We start from the raw sequence: 16,229 nt of genomic DNA on the forward strand, positions 1-16,229 counted from the left end.
TTTTGGAAATGGAAGAAAGCTTCCCAAAACACTATAACAAATCCCCTTTTTATGACAAATTCAGTATGATTAAATGAGAATGGAAATTTCCTATGACAATAGGTCCTATAGAAGGGGAAAACCCCTAAATGGGGAGGGACAGTGGAGTCCAGGGGAGAGAAATCTCATCATTTGAGACTGTTGCTAGGGAGAAAGGAAAGAGGCCAGGAAGGGAAGGAAATCCCATGAGGTGTGGCCAATGTGGGAAGGAAGTTTACCGTTTGGTACCTTCCTGTTTTAACTAATATTCTTGTTAGTTAGGTATTGAACTCTGTAGTTTCTAACTTCTGAAGGATTATAAGGACTTGGTAGCAAACTGCAAATTTTGATGTCCTGAGTCAAAGTCTAGGCTGCTCTACCTTAGTTATGCTTCTGACCCTTTCAGCAAGTCATTAATCTTTGCTTCTCAATTTCCTCACCTATAAAATGGTGATGATAATTCAGCTTTACCTATTTTTCAGGTTTTTGGGTGATAATCAGATAAAACTGAAGGAAGAAAGTAAAAACATCATTCCAATGCAAATGCCCATTGCCTTTATATTCCAAATAATTTAATTTAATATGCATATTTAAATTATAGTGAGCATCTATCATAGAGCAAAGGCACTAGGCTAGAAGGATGGAAACTTCTAGGGGCTTACGTTCTACTTTGGGAGAATAATCAAACAAACAGGAAATACTTAGAGTAATATAAATATGCTAAATGCCAAATGAATGAATCTTACAGACAGCAAGTACGGAAAATTCAGAGAGAAAGAATCACAGCTTCCATGAGAAGGAAGAAACCTCAGATATTATAGTCCAACTCTCTCAATGTACACATGAGGAAATTGGAGTTTGGAGACTGGAAGGGCCTAGTTCGTGGCAGAGACCCAGAGATTTGAAACCAGGACTTTTACTGCCTGATTCAGTGATCTATCATATATATATATATAGTCATATACATATATTTCCCTTTCACTGTAGATATAGAGTTGTCAGTCCTCTATCTATGAGAAAGAGAGGCAGGGAAGTCAATTAAGAATGTGATAATCTTAGAATAAAGTTGAAAATCTTGATTATCTTTTAAATTTAAAAAGTTTGTGTGTGAATGCCATCTACAAATTTTATTTTCCATGGAGTTTTCTCTTAAAATGGGCAGATACCTTTTTTTGTGCTTTGGATGGATTTTTATTTATACATACTATTTTTATTTTTTAAATTTTGAGTAGAATGCCTATTGATTTAAGTGCTTATGTTAATTTCTACCAGCTTTGCTTCTAGGCAAGCAGCAAAATAAACTTTTCATCCTTTAAAAAATAAACAGCATGATAGACTGAGCAATAGGAAATTAGGGCCTGATTTGAAGTGGCTGGCAATTATATGCATGGAGATAAGGGGGATGTATGGAAGAAATATTTGGAGGTAGAATTAGCAAGTGCACAAGGTGGCACAGTGGATAGCATGCCAAAATTGGAGTCAAGAAGATCTCATTTCAAATCTAGCCTCAGACACTTATTAGCTGTGTGATCCTGGGCAAATTAACTTTACCCTGTTTGCCTCAGTTTTCTTATCTGTAAAATGAGCTGGAGAAGGAAATGGCATATTATTCCAGCAGCTTTGCCAAGAGACACAACAACAAATTTAACAAGGGAGTGTGGTGTAGAGGAAAGGGTGCAAATCAGAGGATATGAGTTCAAATTCTAGGATTTCCATTTACTGCCTTGGGCAAAATTTAAACTTAAAAGTTTCCTGTATGATTTCTGAGAGGCTTGGAGAGACTTATATGAACTGATGCTGAGTGAAGTGAGCAGAACCAGAAGATCATTATACACTTCAACAACAATACTATATGATGATCAATTCTGATGAACATGGCTCTCTTCAACAATGAAATGATTCAGGCCAGTTCCAATGGTCTTGCGATAGAGAGCCGTCTGCACCCAGACAGAGGACTTTGGGGACTGAGGGTGGATCACAACATAGCATTTTCACTTTTTTTATTGTTATTTGCTTGAATTTTGTTTTTTTTTCTTATTTTTCATGTTTTGATCTGATTTTTCTTGTGCAGCATGATATTTGTGAAAATATGTATAGAAGAATTGCACATGTTTAACATAAATTAGATTACTTGTCATCTAGGGGAGGGGATGAGCGGAAGGGAGGGAAAATCTTAGAACACAAGATTTTATAATGATGAATGTCAATAATTTTCCATGTATATATTTTGAAAATAAAAAACTTTAATAAAAAAAAAGTTTCCTGTAGCCATGGTCTCTTAGCCAGTGTTGTACCTTGACAGGTCCTCTCAGTATATTTATTTCAGACCTAGTTCTCTCTCATACTCTCTGAACAATCTATGTCTCTTCTCAACATTTTATCTGAGAGGCTGTTTGTTCTAACGTTGAGTTTTAAAAATCAATTTTCTTTATACAAAGATTCTTTTTCTTCCTCTTTCAACAACTAAAATTTCATGTAACAACAGGGGCATTTCCATACATCTTAAATGAGGGGTAGAACCAGATGGTTTATTGCTTGATCCCTTCCCAAGTATATTTCTATGAGTCTAACACCTTGCACTCCCCAATCTAAGGCTCAGGGCCTCCATCCTTATCTCCTTACCGCAATCCTTAGGCCCAAATTTCTCTCTTGATAGATCATATTCCAGCCCCCGAAGATAGCTGTTCTCTCCACCATACCAGCACAAATGATTCCCTCAGGGTCACTGCCTAGAGCTGGTTTCTGACTATTAGCATAATGAAATCTCTAATTGTGACAAACCAAACTTTCCTCAAGAGACTCCACCAGCTTAATTACATGGCAGGTAAATGAGACCTTCCTGGAAAGGGTTTACTTTGTTTGACTGGGGACCAACAGATATACACAAACATATGTGGAATGAGGAGGGAGAGATTTGGCTCTAGAAATCTGATCACAGATGATGAGGTGTTGATTTGTTAACAAAATGTTAATACTTGGATCATGAACTGCTTTCTCTGACTGAATCAGAAGGGGGTTGAAAATGGGCATGTTCCTGGCAGGTTTTAAATGGCTAAATCTAAGTCAAGCCAAATTGACTACAGTATGTAGTAGCAGAACTAACTGAAGGAGATTTTTCACTCAACAGTTGGAGTTTGTTCAGGAAAGTAAAAGGTATGAAAAGAATGGAGACACACACACTGTCCACATAAACATGGATATAGGAAAGCAGTTACTCAAAGTTGGAAGCAAATTCAAGGCCCATGAAGTGACCTTTGGCAGCAAAGAGAAAAGCTGGCTCTGGACTCAGGAGAGAGTTAGTTGATCTTCACTGCCCTGTTGAACAATTCATCCAAAAGAGATGCTACAAGAAAAGGGAGTTTCATGAAGAATGAATGAAAAAAATATTAAGTATATAGCATATGGTTTGAAACTGCAGTGTATACAGTTCTAGAGGCACAAAAACTCAAAGACCATCCCTAGCTTATATTCTTTTTTTATGATAACAGGAATATACAATTTTATTCTAAGAAGATGAAGAAAGGAGGAAGAATATTAACTCTTTCAAACAATTCCATCTTCTTTTTTTTTTTTGGTGAGGTAATTTGGGCTAAGTGACTTGTTCAGGATCACACAACTAGCAAGCGCTAAGTGTCTGAGGTCAAATTTAGTGAACTCATGTTCTCCTAATTCCAAGGCTGATGCTTTATCCACTGTACCATATAGCTACCCCTAGACAATAAAATAAAAATTACTTTGAGAGATGGAGACATGGAAGGAAACATTTAATTTCTTTTTTTTTTTTTTTTTTAATAAAGGCTGTGATGTATTTAGTGGAGGGAATTCCTGGTACTGAAACTCTCTCAACTAAAATGTATGGCAATTGCTTTGCAATTTATAGTCTTAGAGTGTCTCTTGGGGATACTTGAAAGTTAAGGGACTTGCCTAGAGACACATAGCCTGGCTTATATTCTAATGGGGGGAATAATATGTATAGGGGAGCAGCAGAAAGGGAGGGATTTTTAATTTGGAAAATTATGGGGTTACTGAATAAAGCCAGAGGGAAATAAACTCTTTCCAGAAGCAATGATAGAATGGATTTGAGTATGGTTTCAGAATTAATGAGCAAGGGAGATTGGAGATGGTGTACATGAGGTAGTATGGTTATAGTTGTTTGTCTTTCATTCTCAAAGAGGGCCGTGACATCAGGGAGGGGATGCCATGACATGCAAGGGAATTGGATTTAAGTGAGGAGGGCTGGGCAAGGTCACCTGCCTCACTTCCCCCTCCAGATTTGGGACCAGTGGCAAGATAAAAATCAAGATGATTGGAGATGGCTCCTCAGTAGCATGCTGAGGAAATGGCCCTCAGCAGCAGAGGGATCTGTGGGTGGAGCCAAGCCTGGGTATAGTGGGTAGAACCAACTCTATTTGGGTGCTGAGGTAACCACCAACTAAGACAGCAGAGTCCCAACATGGTAGTTCCTGTTTGAAAGAGCTAATTCCCCTGGGGGATGGTCTAGGTGACAGATTAGGGGGTGAGGAGGAAGCTATGAAAAGACTTCAAGTATATGTAATGAATGGATTAATTAAAAGAAATTTATTTGCATCCTTACTATGTGCAAAGCATTGTGTTAAACTCATGGGATACAAAAGCAAGACAGCTTCAGGGAACTCATACTCTCATGGGGGAGACAACACATATATAAGGTTTCAGCTGCAAGTCAGATGGAAAAATGCATTGTTATTTCTAAGGCTCTTGAGTTCAAGGTTCTGGGCTCTCTCCATTAGAACCTGAGGGGAGATGGTGATCATGGGAGTGATGGTAGTTTCACCTACCTGGCATATGCTGCTGCCTCCTGACCCTCTTTCTGAGGGGACCTTGCTGCTTCAGCTAGCCTTGGTTGGCAGGAATTGCCTTCCCGGATGATGGCTGTAAGGTATGGACTGGCATATTTCTAGGAATCCAGCCCTACAGGATATCCTGAAACCCATGGAATCATGATAATCCTTCAAGAAGTTAATGATAAACAAACTTAGTTGAACCTTCCACATCATAATTTTCCTCATCAATTTCAGTATATCATGGGTTGGCATAAAAAATCAAATGGAAATTTTGTAGAAACTGCAGATGACATGAGACTGGATATGAACTCAGGTCCTCCTGACATCAGAGCTGATGCTCTATCCACTGCATCACCTGTCTGAATAATGCTTTTAAATGCATAAAATCCACAGGATTACAAAGGAAACCATATTTAAATCCTATTAAAATACAGTTGTCAGAATATTTAAAAAATTCACAGACCCTCTGTTAAGAACCTCTGATTTAAAATCCAACTCTTTTTTTCATTTATTATCTATTTTTAAGTTTAAAAAAATCTTTTGTACATGACTTTTTCTCCACAACATATTCCACCCCAAACTCTGCTATCCTTTTACAATGAATGAAAAAGCAAAAGGGGAGTTTAGCAAAGCTAACTAATGTGTCAATCAAGTCTGATATTATTTACAGTATTTCATATCTGTAGTCTCCTGCAGACAAGGTAGGTATGTCTTCTCATCTCTTCATCTAGAGAATATTGTACATAGTAACAGTAATCCTTAACAATAATCAATTATGAAAGACTTAGCTATTTTGATTGATACAGTTCCAAAAGACTCATGATGAAAAATGCTCTCCACTTTCAGAGAAGTGATATGCTCAGAGTACAGATTGACATATGTATTTTTTCTTCTTTTTTTTTTTTTTTTTTTGCTTTCACCCCACACACATCACGGCTAATATAGAAATATTTTGCATGACTTCATATGTATAATGAGTATCATATTTCTTGCCTTTTCAATCCGTGGGTGGAGATATGATAGGAGAGTATTTGAAACTAAACATATATATTTTTTTAATTCACAGACTCTAGATTAAGAACTCCTGCTATATTTCTCTTGGATATCAGACCTTATTTTATAGATAAGGAAATTACTAATTACTCAGTAAGTGATCTTGGAAAGTAATTGCTTTTCTCTAGACTTCAGTTTTGAGAGAAATGATTATTAATAAGCAATGATTTGGGGAGATCCAGAGTTCTCTCTCTTTTTTCTAAAGTCCTCATTTCAAGACTCAGCCTCTGAAAGACAGGATTGATGATAGCAGAGAGGAGTAACATTCCCTTCTAGGTATTTCTACCCCATCCAAATTTACAAGGAATTTAACTTAAGGGGAAACTTCTAGCCCATTGTATTTTATTCAGGTTTAGGTCAGGGACAAAGATCCTTTGACTAGATTTCACCAGAGTGAGGGTATCTTGGATATAAATGCATATCCCTCTATCCCCTTTTAGAGTAAGTCCATTTCTTATAATAATATTCATTCTTTCATTAATTGTTAATCAATCATAGTTAATTTGTTATGATTCTTATAAGGTGCTAAGTCACTGGAATTGATAGGCACTCTGGGAGATTCAGAAGTCAGGATTCAGTCTGGGATATTCGCAAGTCAGGATTCAGTCCAGGAGATTCTCAAGTCTAACCCACAAGCCCACTCTCGGAGGAGGAGCCAAGATTCATTCCAACTTCCACCTTTGTGCGGGCTGGAGGCTTTGGATTGGGAGGATGAGAGGCTGAAGCTGGCAGAGGCAAAGGACTAGCGGCAAGAGCTCTCAGAACCAATGAGAGAGACAGGTCTCTAAGAAAGTTAACTGGGCTATTTTGGAAGAAACAATAAAGGACTGGACTTTAACTCCTGGCTGCATTTGAGGTGATTATTACATTAAACTGAAAGGAAGGCTGCTCCCAGAAGCTCCCCAAGAAACCTCCTCCCAGAGAACAATTATATTTTAGAGAAGAGAATATTACATTTTGGTGCCTAAATGTGGGATAGACATGATCCTGATCCAGTGGAAAAGTCTCTTTGATCCAGAAATTAGGGTGAGTACAACAAGAAAAGTTTGTTAAAAAGCTAATGTAGAATTTCAGCTGAAATGGGACAAATGTTTAGAAAACAGCCTGCTTTTTCTCTTCAAGAAAAATGTTTAGAGAGCATTGTCAGGGTTATGAAAAGCCAAAGTTTGATTATAATTTGGGAGCAGATCACCGAACTTTTAGAAACTGTACAGTACACATCTCCTTGGTTCTGTATGGGAAAAGAATTGGATCTAGAGGAATGGAAATTAGTAGGAGAGCAACTTTGTCAATCCTACCATAAAAATGGACCCAACAATTTCAAAAGACACACTTAATACATATAATTTAATACAACTGGCTTTAGGAAATTATATTAGTGTTAGAATAAGGAAAAAGAAAAAAGAGCAGGAGGGGGAGGTGCCAACTAAAGTAGGTGAAAAGGATGAAGAATCAGATAAGAAATCACAGCAGAAGAAATTAGATCATTCTCAATGCCCTGACCTCCCTCCCTCAATTAACCTTTCATGGGTGGAGAGAGAAGGAGGAGGGGGAGAGGCAGAAACACAAAGAGAACCACCTATGAAGCAGCCTATGACAAGATTAGAAAATGCATTGGTTAAGGCAAAAAATGAAGGACAGAATGTATCTGATTTAATAAATGCATGCCCTGTGATTGAAGAGATTGACTCTTTAGGTCAAAAAAGGAGAAGATATACTCCTTTTGATCTGGAAAAAATTAAGTTTTTGAAAAAGGGTGGCACTCTTTATGGGTCTACATCAGATGTTACTAGATAATTTGTCTTATGAAATCTTAACCCCAAATGATTGGAAATCCATGGCTAGGACATGTTTAAAACCTGGACAAAACTTGCTGTGGCTTTTGGAGTATCATGAATTATGTAGGATTCAAGCCAGAGGCAATAGGCAAACAGGAGTTAATGTACAAATCACTTTTGACCAACTAGTAGGTGAAGATCATCAGTATGGAGAGAATTCAGAACAGATTAATTACCCCATAACAATGTATGAGCAAATTTCTAAGGCTGCAATAAAAGCTTGGAGATCTCTCCCCAAACAAAAAGATCAAGGGGAAGTCTTCACAAAAATAGAGCAAGGTCCCAACGAACCCTTTGTGGATTTTGTGGGACGTTTGCAGATAGCTGTCACAAGAACCATTGGAGAAAATGCAGATACAAAAATAATGACCAGACAACTGGCTAAGGAAAATGCCAATGAGGTTTGCAGAAGAATTATATGGGGACTAGACAAAGATGCTCCTTTAAAGGAGATCATAAGACGCTGTGCCACAGTGGGCACAAATGCTTATTATATACCCAGACTATGATGAACATGGGAAGACAGGGTCCCTCTTGGCAAGGCACTCTTGGCATTCTAGAAGTGATTTCTAGAGTGATTTGTCCATGTTTTCAATGTGGAAAACTAGGACATCTGAGAGCTCAGTGTAGGTACAGAGATGTGAGAGGACAGGCTGAGAGAAACCCAAAACCCCATGTCCAAAATGTAACCGAGGCTTCCACCGGGTCTCAGAATGTAGATTGACCCAGGGAAATGAGACGGGGGGCCCAGCCCCAAGATATCATACAAAAGACAGATGGGGCATGATGGCAGCTGAGTTTATACCCAGAGAGTCTTTAGAAGGTCAGGACTCTGATGTGATCAATCAGCTGAAAAGCAATCACATGGCAGAAAGGGATTACATGATCAACCAACAGAAAGCAATCAGATAGCATCAAGGGATTACAATTGGGGAGAATACAGGCTTTTTAAACCAACAGGGCAGTGTCCAGTGCAAACAGCTCCAATGTAATTGCCAGATGATGAGGAGAGATATAGAAAGTGGTAAATAGAAAGGAATTAGATAGGTTAACTGCTTGGGAGAAAGGGTTTGCTTGTATTTTTACAGACAGAGAAAGAAACAACAGATGGGTGGCAATGAGCACCTGGAGAGAGACAGAAAAAGAAAAACCTGGAAACAAAGGAGATGACCTAAGAACAAAATCTGCAGGAATCATTGGATTCCCTAACACAAGATTAAAACTGTTGAAGGACTTGAAAACCAGCAGGAATCACTGGATTCCTTGAGATGAAAAATTGTTGATAAAGACTATTGCAGGACTTCAAAACTTGCAGGAATTATTGGATTCCTGGCACATGAACTAATGGACAAGAGATTCCTTTTGGACTATTTCTAGGACTTATGGACATGTTATAAATTCTCATGTTGATTCATGTTATTTGTTACCTCACTACTAGCCTGTGTTACTATGTGCTTATGTAATTTATGTAATTATGTGTAATACCTCCCATATTGATGGATTTATGTATACCTGTTTCAAGTGAGCCCCTTCAGGAACCCGCTAATCTGATTTGATTTCCCATTTCCTTTGGTGTTTTCATCTCCCTTCCTGAGAAGTCAGGGAGGGCGTGATCACCTCCTTTTTATGATGTTTTCACTTCTTTTTTGAGCAGTCAGGGAAGGCTTGATCACCTTCTTTTGGGGGGTTCTCACCTCCTTGAGAAGTCAGGGAGGTCATGACCACCTATGTTCAAAATCAAAAGAAAGCGGGAGATGTTAGGATTCTTGCACGGTGCTAAGACAGTGGAATTGATAGGCACTCTGGGAGATTCTCAAGTCTAACCCACAAGCCCACTTCGGAGAAGGAGCCAAGATTCATTCCAACTTCCACCTTTGTGCGGGCTGGAGGCTTTGGATTGGGAGGACGAGAGGCTGAAGCTGGGAGAGGCAAAGGACTAGCGGCAAGAGCTCTCAGAACCAAGGAGAGAGAGAGGCCTCTAAGAAAGCTAACCAGGCTATTTTGGAAGAGACAGTAAAGGACTGGACTTTAACTCCTGGCTGCATTTGAGGTAATTATTACTCTGAACTGAAAGGAAGGCTGCTCCCAGAGGCTTCTGGAGAAACCTCCTCCTAGTGAACAATTATATTTCAGAGAAGAGAATATCACATTAATTGACATCCAGTCTTCCAAGACATATAAACTGTGGGCTCACTGTCATAAGGGGTCCTTGGCATTCAAGAGTGTCACTGACCCTTTTTTTGGTAGTGTGTCAGTATTATTAATAGAATGCTTAATTTTCCTGAAACTATATCTTTCAAATTTTTTAAAGTCAGTTTCCTCCTTTGTTAAATGAAGACATTAATTATCTTTAAGGTCACTCCCAGTTCTAGAATTCTATGAAATCAATTCCTAATTACTTATTCTGACTTTCAAGGCCTTTCCTAAACTAGCCTCCTAGTATTTCCTCTGATTTATTTAGGCTTTTCTTCTCAATGTCTCCCATACATAACAAGGTCATTGCCATCTGTACATCTTTACTCAGACCTGCAATGCTGCCCAAACTCGCTGTCTATTTTGAGCCCTAACCATCAATGGGGATCTAGGCCAAGGCCCATTGCTTCCCTGACTTTAGCCCTTGTTAATCTTGTCTCTAAGTTCCTACCACATAATCAGCAAATACCTTAGTGATGAACCATTCTCTGATTATTTCACACCAGCCTTGTTTCCCAAGCAACCCTGCAGGCTCTCTGAAAGCAGGGGTCCCGTTTCTTTTCTTCTCCTTTGATTTCTCTTCAGTCTATGACCCTGCAGGCACCCTCTTCTTGATGCTCTCTTCTCTTTAGCTTTTGGTGACTTTGCTCTCTCCTGGTTTTCCTCCTATCTGTATGATCAAGATTTTTTCATTTTCTTTGCTGTCTGCTGGCAGAGGGAAGTCTCTAAGAATCTATCCTGGGTCCTTTTTTCTTTTCTTCTCCCTCTAATAGTGTTTCCTTGTTCTTATCAGTTCCCATGATTTCAATGATCATCTTTATACAAATGATTCGGATACGTTTGTCCAATTGTAACCTTTCTAAGTAACCTTTAGTTTTGTCTATCAGATATCTTGAAAGTGACTGTTCTATTAAGATATTAGACTCAATAAGTCCAAAATGGAACTCATTATCTTTTCTACCAAATGCCCTCCCCACTTCTTAACTTCTACCAAATGCCCTCCCCCTTCTTAACTTAACTATTTTTAATTATGATAATAATTTTTTAAAATTTTCCAAATACATGCAAAGATAATTTTTAACATTCATCTTGGTAAAAGGTGTTCCAAATTTTTTCTCTCTCCCTCTCCACTTCCCCCCATCCCCTAGACAGCAAGCAATTCAATATAGATCAAATATGTTCAAGTCTTCTAAACAAGTCTTCCATATTCATCACACTGCATAAGAAAAAAATCAGATCAAAAGGGAAAAAAAAAAAAAACATGACTTTTCTATAACTATAAAAGGCACCATCATCCTCTCAGTCACTAGGTTTACAGTATGGATGTCATTCTTTCTCTCCACCCCACCCCACCCCCATATACAAGCTATTGCCAAGCCATGTTGATTTTTTTCCCCTGAGGCAATTGGGGTTAAGTGACTTGCCCAGGGTCACACAGTCAGGAGGTATTAAATGTATAAGATCACATTTAACTCAGGTCCTCCTGACTTCAGGGTTGGTGCTCTACCCATTGCACCAACTAGCTGCCCCACTAAATTGATTTTTACTAATGTTTCTCTATATACCGTCTCCCCACCTTGAACCTCTCCTGTGACTTTGCCATCATCCTGATAGAAATTCTCATCTTCTCAGATCTACATGATTGCAATAGCCTATTGGTTGGTCCCCGTATCTCAAGTCTTTCTCATTTCAATCCACCATCTTCTCAGTTGTCAAAGTGATCTTTCCTAAAGAGAGAGTCTGATCATTATTCAAGAAACTCCAGTGGCTCCTGATTGTCTCCAGAATGAAATATAAAATTCTCTTTGGAATTCAAAGCCCTTCAGAATGTGATCCCTTCCTATCTTTCCAATAGGTGGGGACCAGTAGGATCTTCTTATATTTTACTCACTCCTAGTCTACAGTCTGGTGATGCTGACTTGCCTGTTGTTCCTGGAACAAGAAATGTCACCTCCAAATCTGTTGTCATTTTCATTCTCATCTTTGACTGGAACGGCCTCCCTCCTCATTTCTGATTTCTAGCTTCCTTCATGTCTTAGCTAATAGCTTTCTCTGAGAAGCCATTCCTGTTCCCCTGTAAAATCGTTGCCTCCTCTTTATTGATTTACTTCAGTTTATTCTATATATAGCTTGTCTGTGTGGGACTCAATGGATAGAACACAAGACCTAGAGTCAGGAAGATCTGAGTTCAAATCCAGCCTCAGACACTTACTAGCTGTGTGACCCTGAGTAAGTCACTTATCCCTGATTGCCTCAGTTTCCTCATCTATAAATGAGCTAGAGAAGGAAATGGTAAAGCACTACAGTATCTTTGCCAAGAACATCCCAAATGGGGCCATGAAAAAGAATCAGATCTGACTGAAATGGCACAGCAAAACATGTTTGTATATAGTGATTTTCATGTTATCTTCCTCATTAGGATGTGAGATCCTTGAGAGAAGGGATTGTATTTTGCTGTTCTTTGTATTCCTAGTGTTTAATCCAGTGCCTGGGACCTGCCAGGCATTTTACAAACGTTGACAAGGATGCTGAGAGATGAGAGAGTGCAATGAAGATGAAACTTTTCTCCTTCAGGGACAGATAATGGTCCATTTTGGCTAGAACACCAGCAGCTTAAAATATATAATGTGAAATAACGATGGAAAAGGAGGTGTGGAAGAATTTAAACATCAGACTGAGGAGTTTGGGTTTCATCTTAATGTTAATATGAAATCAATGAGGACTTTTGAGTAGAGAAAGAACACTGTAGGCTTGTGCCTTAGGCAAAATTTGAAAACTTAATTCTCCTGGTTTGGCTGTTTTAGCAGAGGAGCCCCCCTCTTCATATCACAAATTACCCTCATGTCATTAAAATTATGGACATTTATTTTAGTAGCTATGTAGAGAAGAGCTGGGGGAGAGGGAAAGGGAGGCAAATAGTTATATTCCAGTAACTGGTGATGAAGGGCCTGAATTAGGGCAGGGATTGTGAATGGAAAGAAGGCAATAGATGTAAGAGATGTTATGAAGGTAGAGTTTCTCAACCTGGAAAAGTACAGATTTATTTGTTAAACTGTGTCACACTGGATTCAATGACTAAGCTGACTCATTCATTTGTACAAAACTGGTGTCCTGAAATGCCTTTCAGTTTGGTAAGGTAGATTTCTGAATGCTAAATGGCTGGCTGAGTATATAATGTATTATTGACCAATACAAAATCATTAGCCCCGATACACACAAATGTATTCTAGATGGACGCCAACATGGCCACAGATGAATGTAGAGTGTTTAAAATAGCTCACAAGCTGAATCAGAATATACATATTATGACTACCAAAAAACTACTATATATTAACAATATTTGCCCAAGATTGAAAAGTGAGGAAAGGAAAACAGAGCAAATAAAATACCATTGTTAATTATTTTGTTAAAACAGCCATTTTTTAATCAAAATACAATTTGGACATTATGGTTTTATGTAGGAATTAACTCATTTTACTTTTTCCTCATTTTCATTAAGGCTTGTGTTTATAATTCTCTTAAAAAATAAAAAGGCTGACCCCTCTGAAAAAGCCAAGTTTTAAAGAAATCAGGATGAATACAACACAGAAAAACCACGAGATAGTATCTGCATACAGAACAAGTCATCTGATGTTCCAAGAACAATTTGGAATGCTTTCTTTGTATTCTCATAAGGCAAACTTAACCCAGTTCCCTGAAATGAGGTTTCAATATACTCTTGAAATCTCATTCCTGGCTAGACAACTGCTGTTGCTCCCCATTTTTTGGGCCAGTTGCCTTGAAAGAACGATTTCTACCAGTAAAATAAAGATGAGTGGAAATGAAAAAAAAAAAAATTTAAGCCTTGAATGTAGATTTAAGAGACTTGGATTTGAATCCTGTTTCTGATATTCCCTTAAACATATTATTTCACCTTTGGTTTTCTAATTAGTGACAATGAAGCAACTTAAGATATACTTTATTGGCCTGGTGTGAAAAAGAACTTAGGAAAATTTAAAGCACTTCATATGTGTGAATTCCAATTACAGAACTTTAGAGATGGGGATGGGGTTTTAGAACAGAGAATATTAGAATAAAAACAATTCTAGAGACTATTTAGTTCAATCCCCTGATTTTATGGATAAGGACACTAAGATTCATTTGAAATGACAAGGTCTTATTCAGCTGCCAAAGCAAGATCACAGTAATGACATCTATTTCCTTTGGATGCTGTCCACAGGGGCCACCAATGTCCCAGAAAGCTAGATTCCAACATAGTTCCACATTAATTAAAATGCTCTACATAATTTGAGTCTGAGACATTTCAGGAGTCTGAGTTGCTATGGAATTAACTACTAGGTAACATAAATCAAGATTTCTGACCAATACCACTCTCTAACGAGTCCTCACTCCCATGTTCATTTCTGGTCAATTCTATTGACATGATTGAGCCCATGTGACCTTGGGAAATTTCTTCACCACTTTGGGCCTCTGTCTCCTTATCATCTTGTAAAACAGGAGAACTAGGATAATTGGCCACCAGTTCTACAAGGGCAAGGGTTTTTTCTCCAGGTGTGAACTTGCAACCCTAAATTTATCTTTCAGTCAAAGCTGCATTCCATAAAGGCTCAATGATTTTACACACACACACACACACACACACACACACACACACACATTTAGCAAGCCACAATATATCAATCAAAGTGAAAGGCATTTCAGGATACGTTCTATATAAATAGATGAATCAGCTTAGTCAACAAATTCAGTTTAATAAGTCTGGCTTTTATGGCTCTAACCTGTTTCATTCTCAGGTTAGATGGTTAATCATCAGCCCTGATCGTTACAGACACATGCTCTTAGTATCATCCTTTCCAGGACTGAAAGGGCCATCTTGGAAATTAGCAGCAACCCTAGGCCAGAAAACCTTCACTGTTTTGGTTATGAGAACACTGGTTAAGTCTATTCTCCTCTCGGTCTGTTTTCTTATCTATAAAATAATGGAATTGGACTATTTAATTTCTAAGGTACCTTCCCATTTCTAAGAGTTCATTTCTTCTTGTTTTCTTGCCTTATTTTATCAGCCTTCTTTAAAAAAAAATCCTCCTGGTCACTTTCCTTTTGACTAAGCTAATATCCTTCCTCCATCCTTTTTGAAGTAGTTTTTATTTTTTTAACTTTTTCCACTAGGCACATTAGCTCTTTTCCCCCATCAAATGGACTTAAAGATGTATTTGTTTAACCTACTGGGGGAAGAACTGGGGGAAAAATATAATTATAATACATGTAATTAGGAAGCTTGTGATAAGGGGTAAAAAAAAAGCCAGGGAGATCAGAAGGTAAAGATAAGGATGAGAGCATTTTGTGCATGGGAGACAGCCAGAGAAAACACCCAGTCAAGAAATGGAATGCCTTGAACAGGACTGGATCAAAGATTATGTGTGGGGGAGTAGGGTGTAAGACTAGAAAGTTAGGAGGGACTAAGTAGTGAAGGGCTTTGAATACCACAGTATTTTTAATTTAATCCTGGAGGCAATAGAGAGTCATAGGAATTATATTGAAATATATTGAAATTATAATGAAATTTTTAAAAAGTCACAAGACAAATACTTCTTATATATTTTTTTTATTTTTCTAGCAGACAACTTACATAAAATCCCCCTTTAATTTAGAGTGACAACTTTCCACAAAAAACTACTTAAAGAGCAGCTTTGGTCAAGAATGGAATGAAATAGCCAATCAAAAAGACATCACTGCTGATTTTTTAAACCAATACATTCACCAATTATGTTCAACAAAACAAAAACAAAACATCTGCAAGGGATATTTTCTCAGTTTTGACTTGTGGTAGTGTCTTTCCCATCTTCATGCAAATGCTGGAGCTGCATTCTGTCAAGTATCTGTCATGCTAGAGAATGGAAGTACAGCTTCACATGATTCGTAGCCCCTGGATCGAAGACTCTAAAGTCTGCACAGAAAAGAGAAACTCAATTAACTAATCAGTTTTATAGGGTAGATCTGAAAATTTCCAAAGAATCTCTTTAATAACTTCCTAAATAGGATTATGTCTACACTCTTTAGCTTTACATCAAACAATAAGTATATTCAACATAGTAAATACAATGTTAAGTACTAGGAGATTCAAAACAAATAAGGCACATTCCTTGTCCTTAACAGTTAAATGAGACATATATAAAGGGAAATACATAAATTAGAACATGTCAAATCTATAAAGGGAACATGAAATAACCAAATAAAAGATCAAATCAGAGAAAAGACACTTTAGCTATGGAGGTAAGGTAGAGATGAGGATAGTGCAGCATTA

General features: G+C 37.9%; 1 protein-coding gene across 2 annotated transcripts in view; it reads right to left on the bottom strand.

Annotated features, from left to right (window-relative positions):
- Positions 1-15,511: 15,511 nt before the first annotated feature.
- ARPC1A (actin related protein 2/3 complex subunit 1A) overlaps positions 15,512-16,229 on the bottom strand; it is a 28,620-nt gene continuing 27,902 nt past the window's right edge. For both annotated transcript variants that reach the window (XM_031940601.1, XM_031940609.1), the window contains exon 10: positions 15,512-15,872. In XM_031940601.1, coding sequence (XP_031796461.1) covers positions 15,834-15,872 — 39 coding nt within the window. In that variant the 3' untranslated portion in view covers positions 15,512-15,833. The remainder of the gene's footprint in view (positions 15,873-16,229) is intronic.

Source organism: Sarcophilus harrisii, chromosome 1 (genome assembly GCF_902635505.1).
Source record: "Sarcophilus harrisii chromosome 1, mSarHar1.11, whole genome shotgun sequence".
NCBI lineage: Eukaryota > Metazoa > Chordata > Mammalia > Dasyuromorphia > Dasyuridae > Sarcophilus > Sarcophilus harrisii.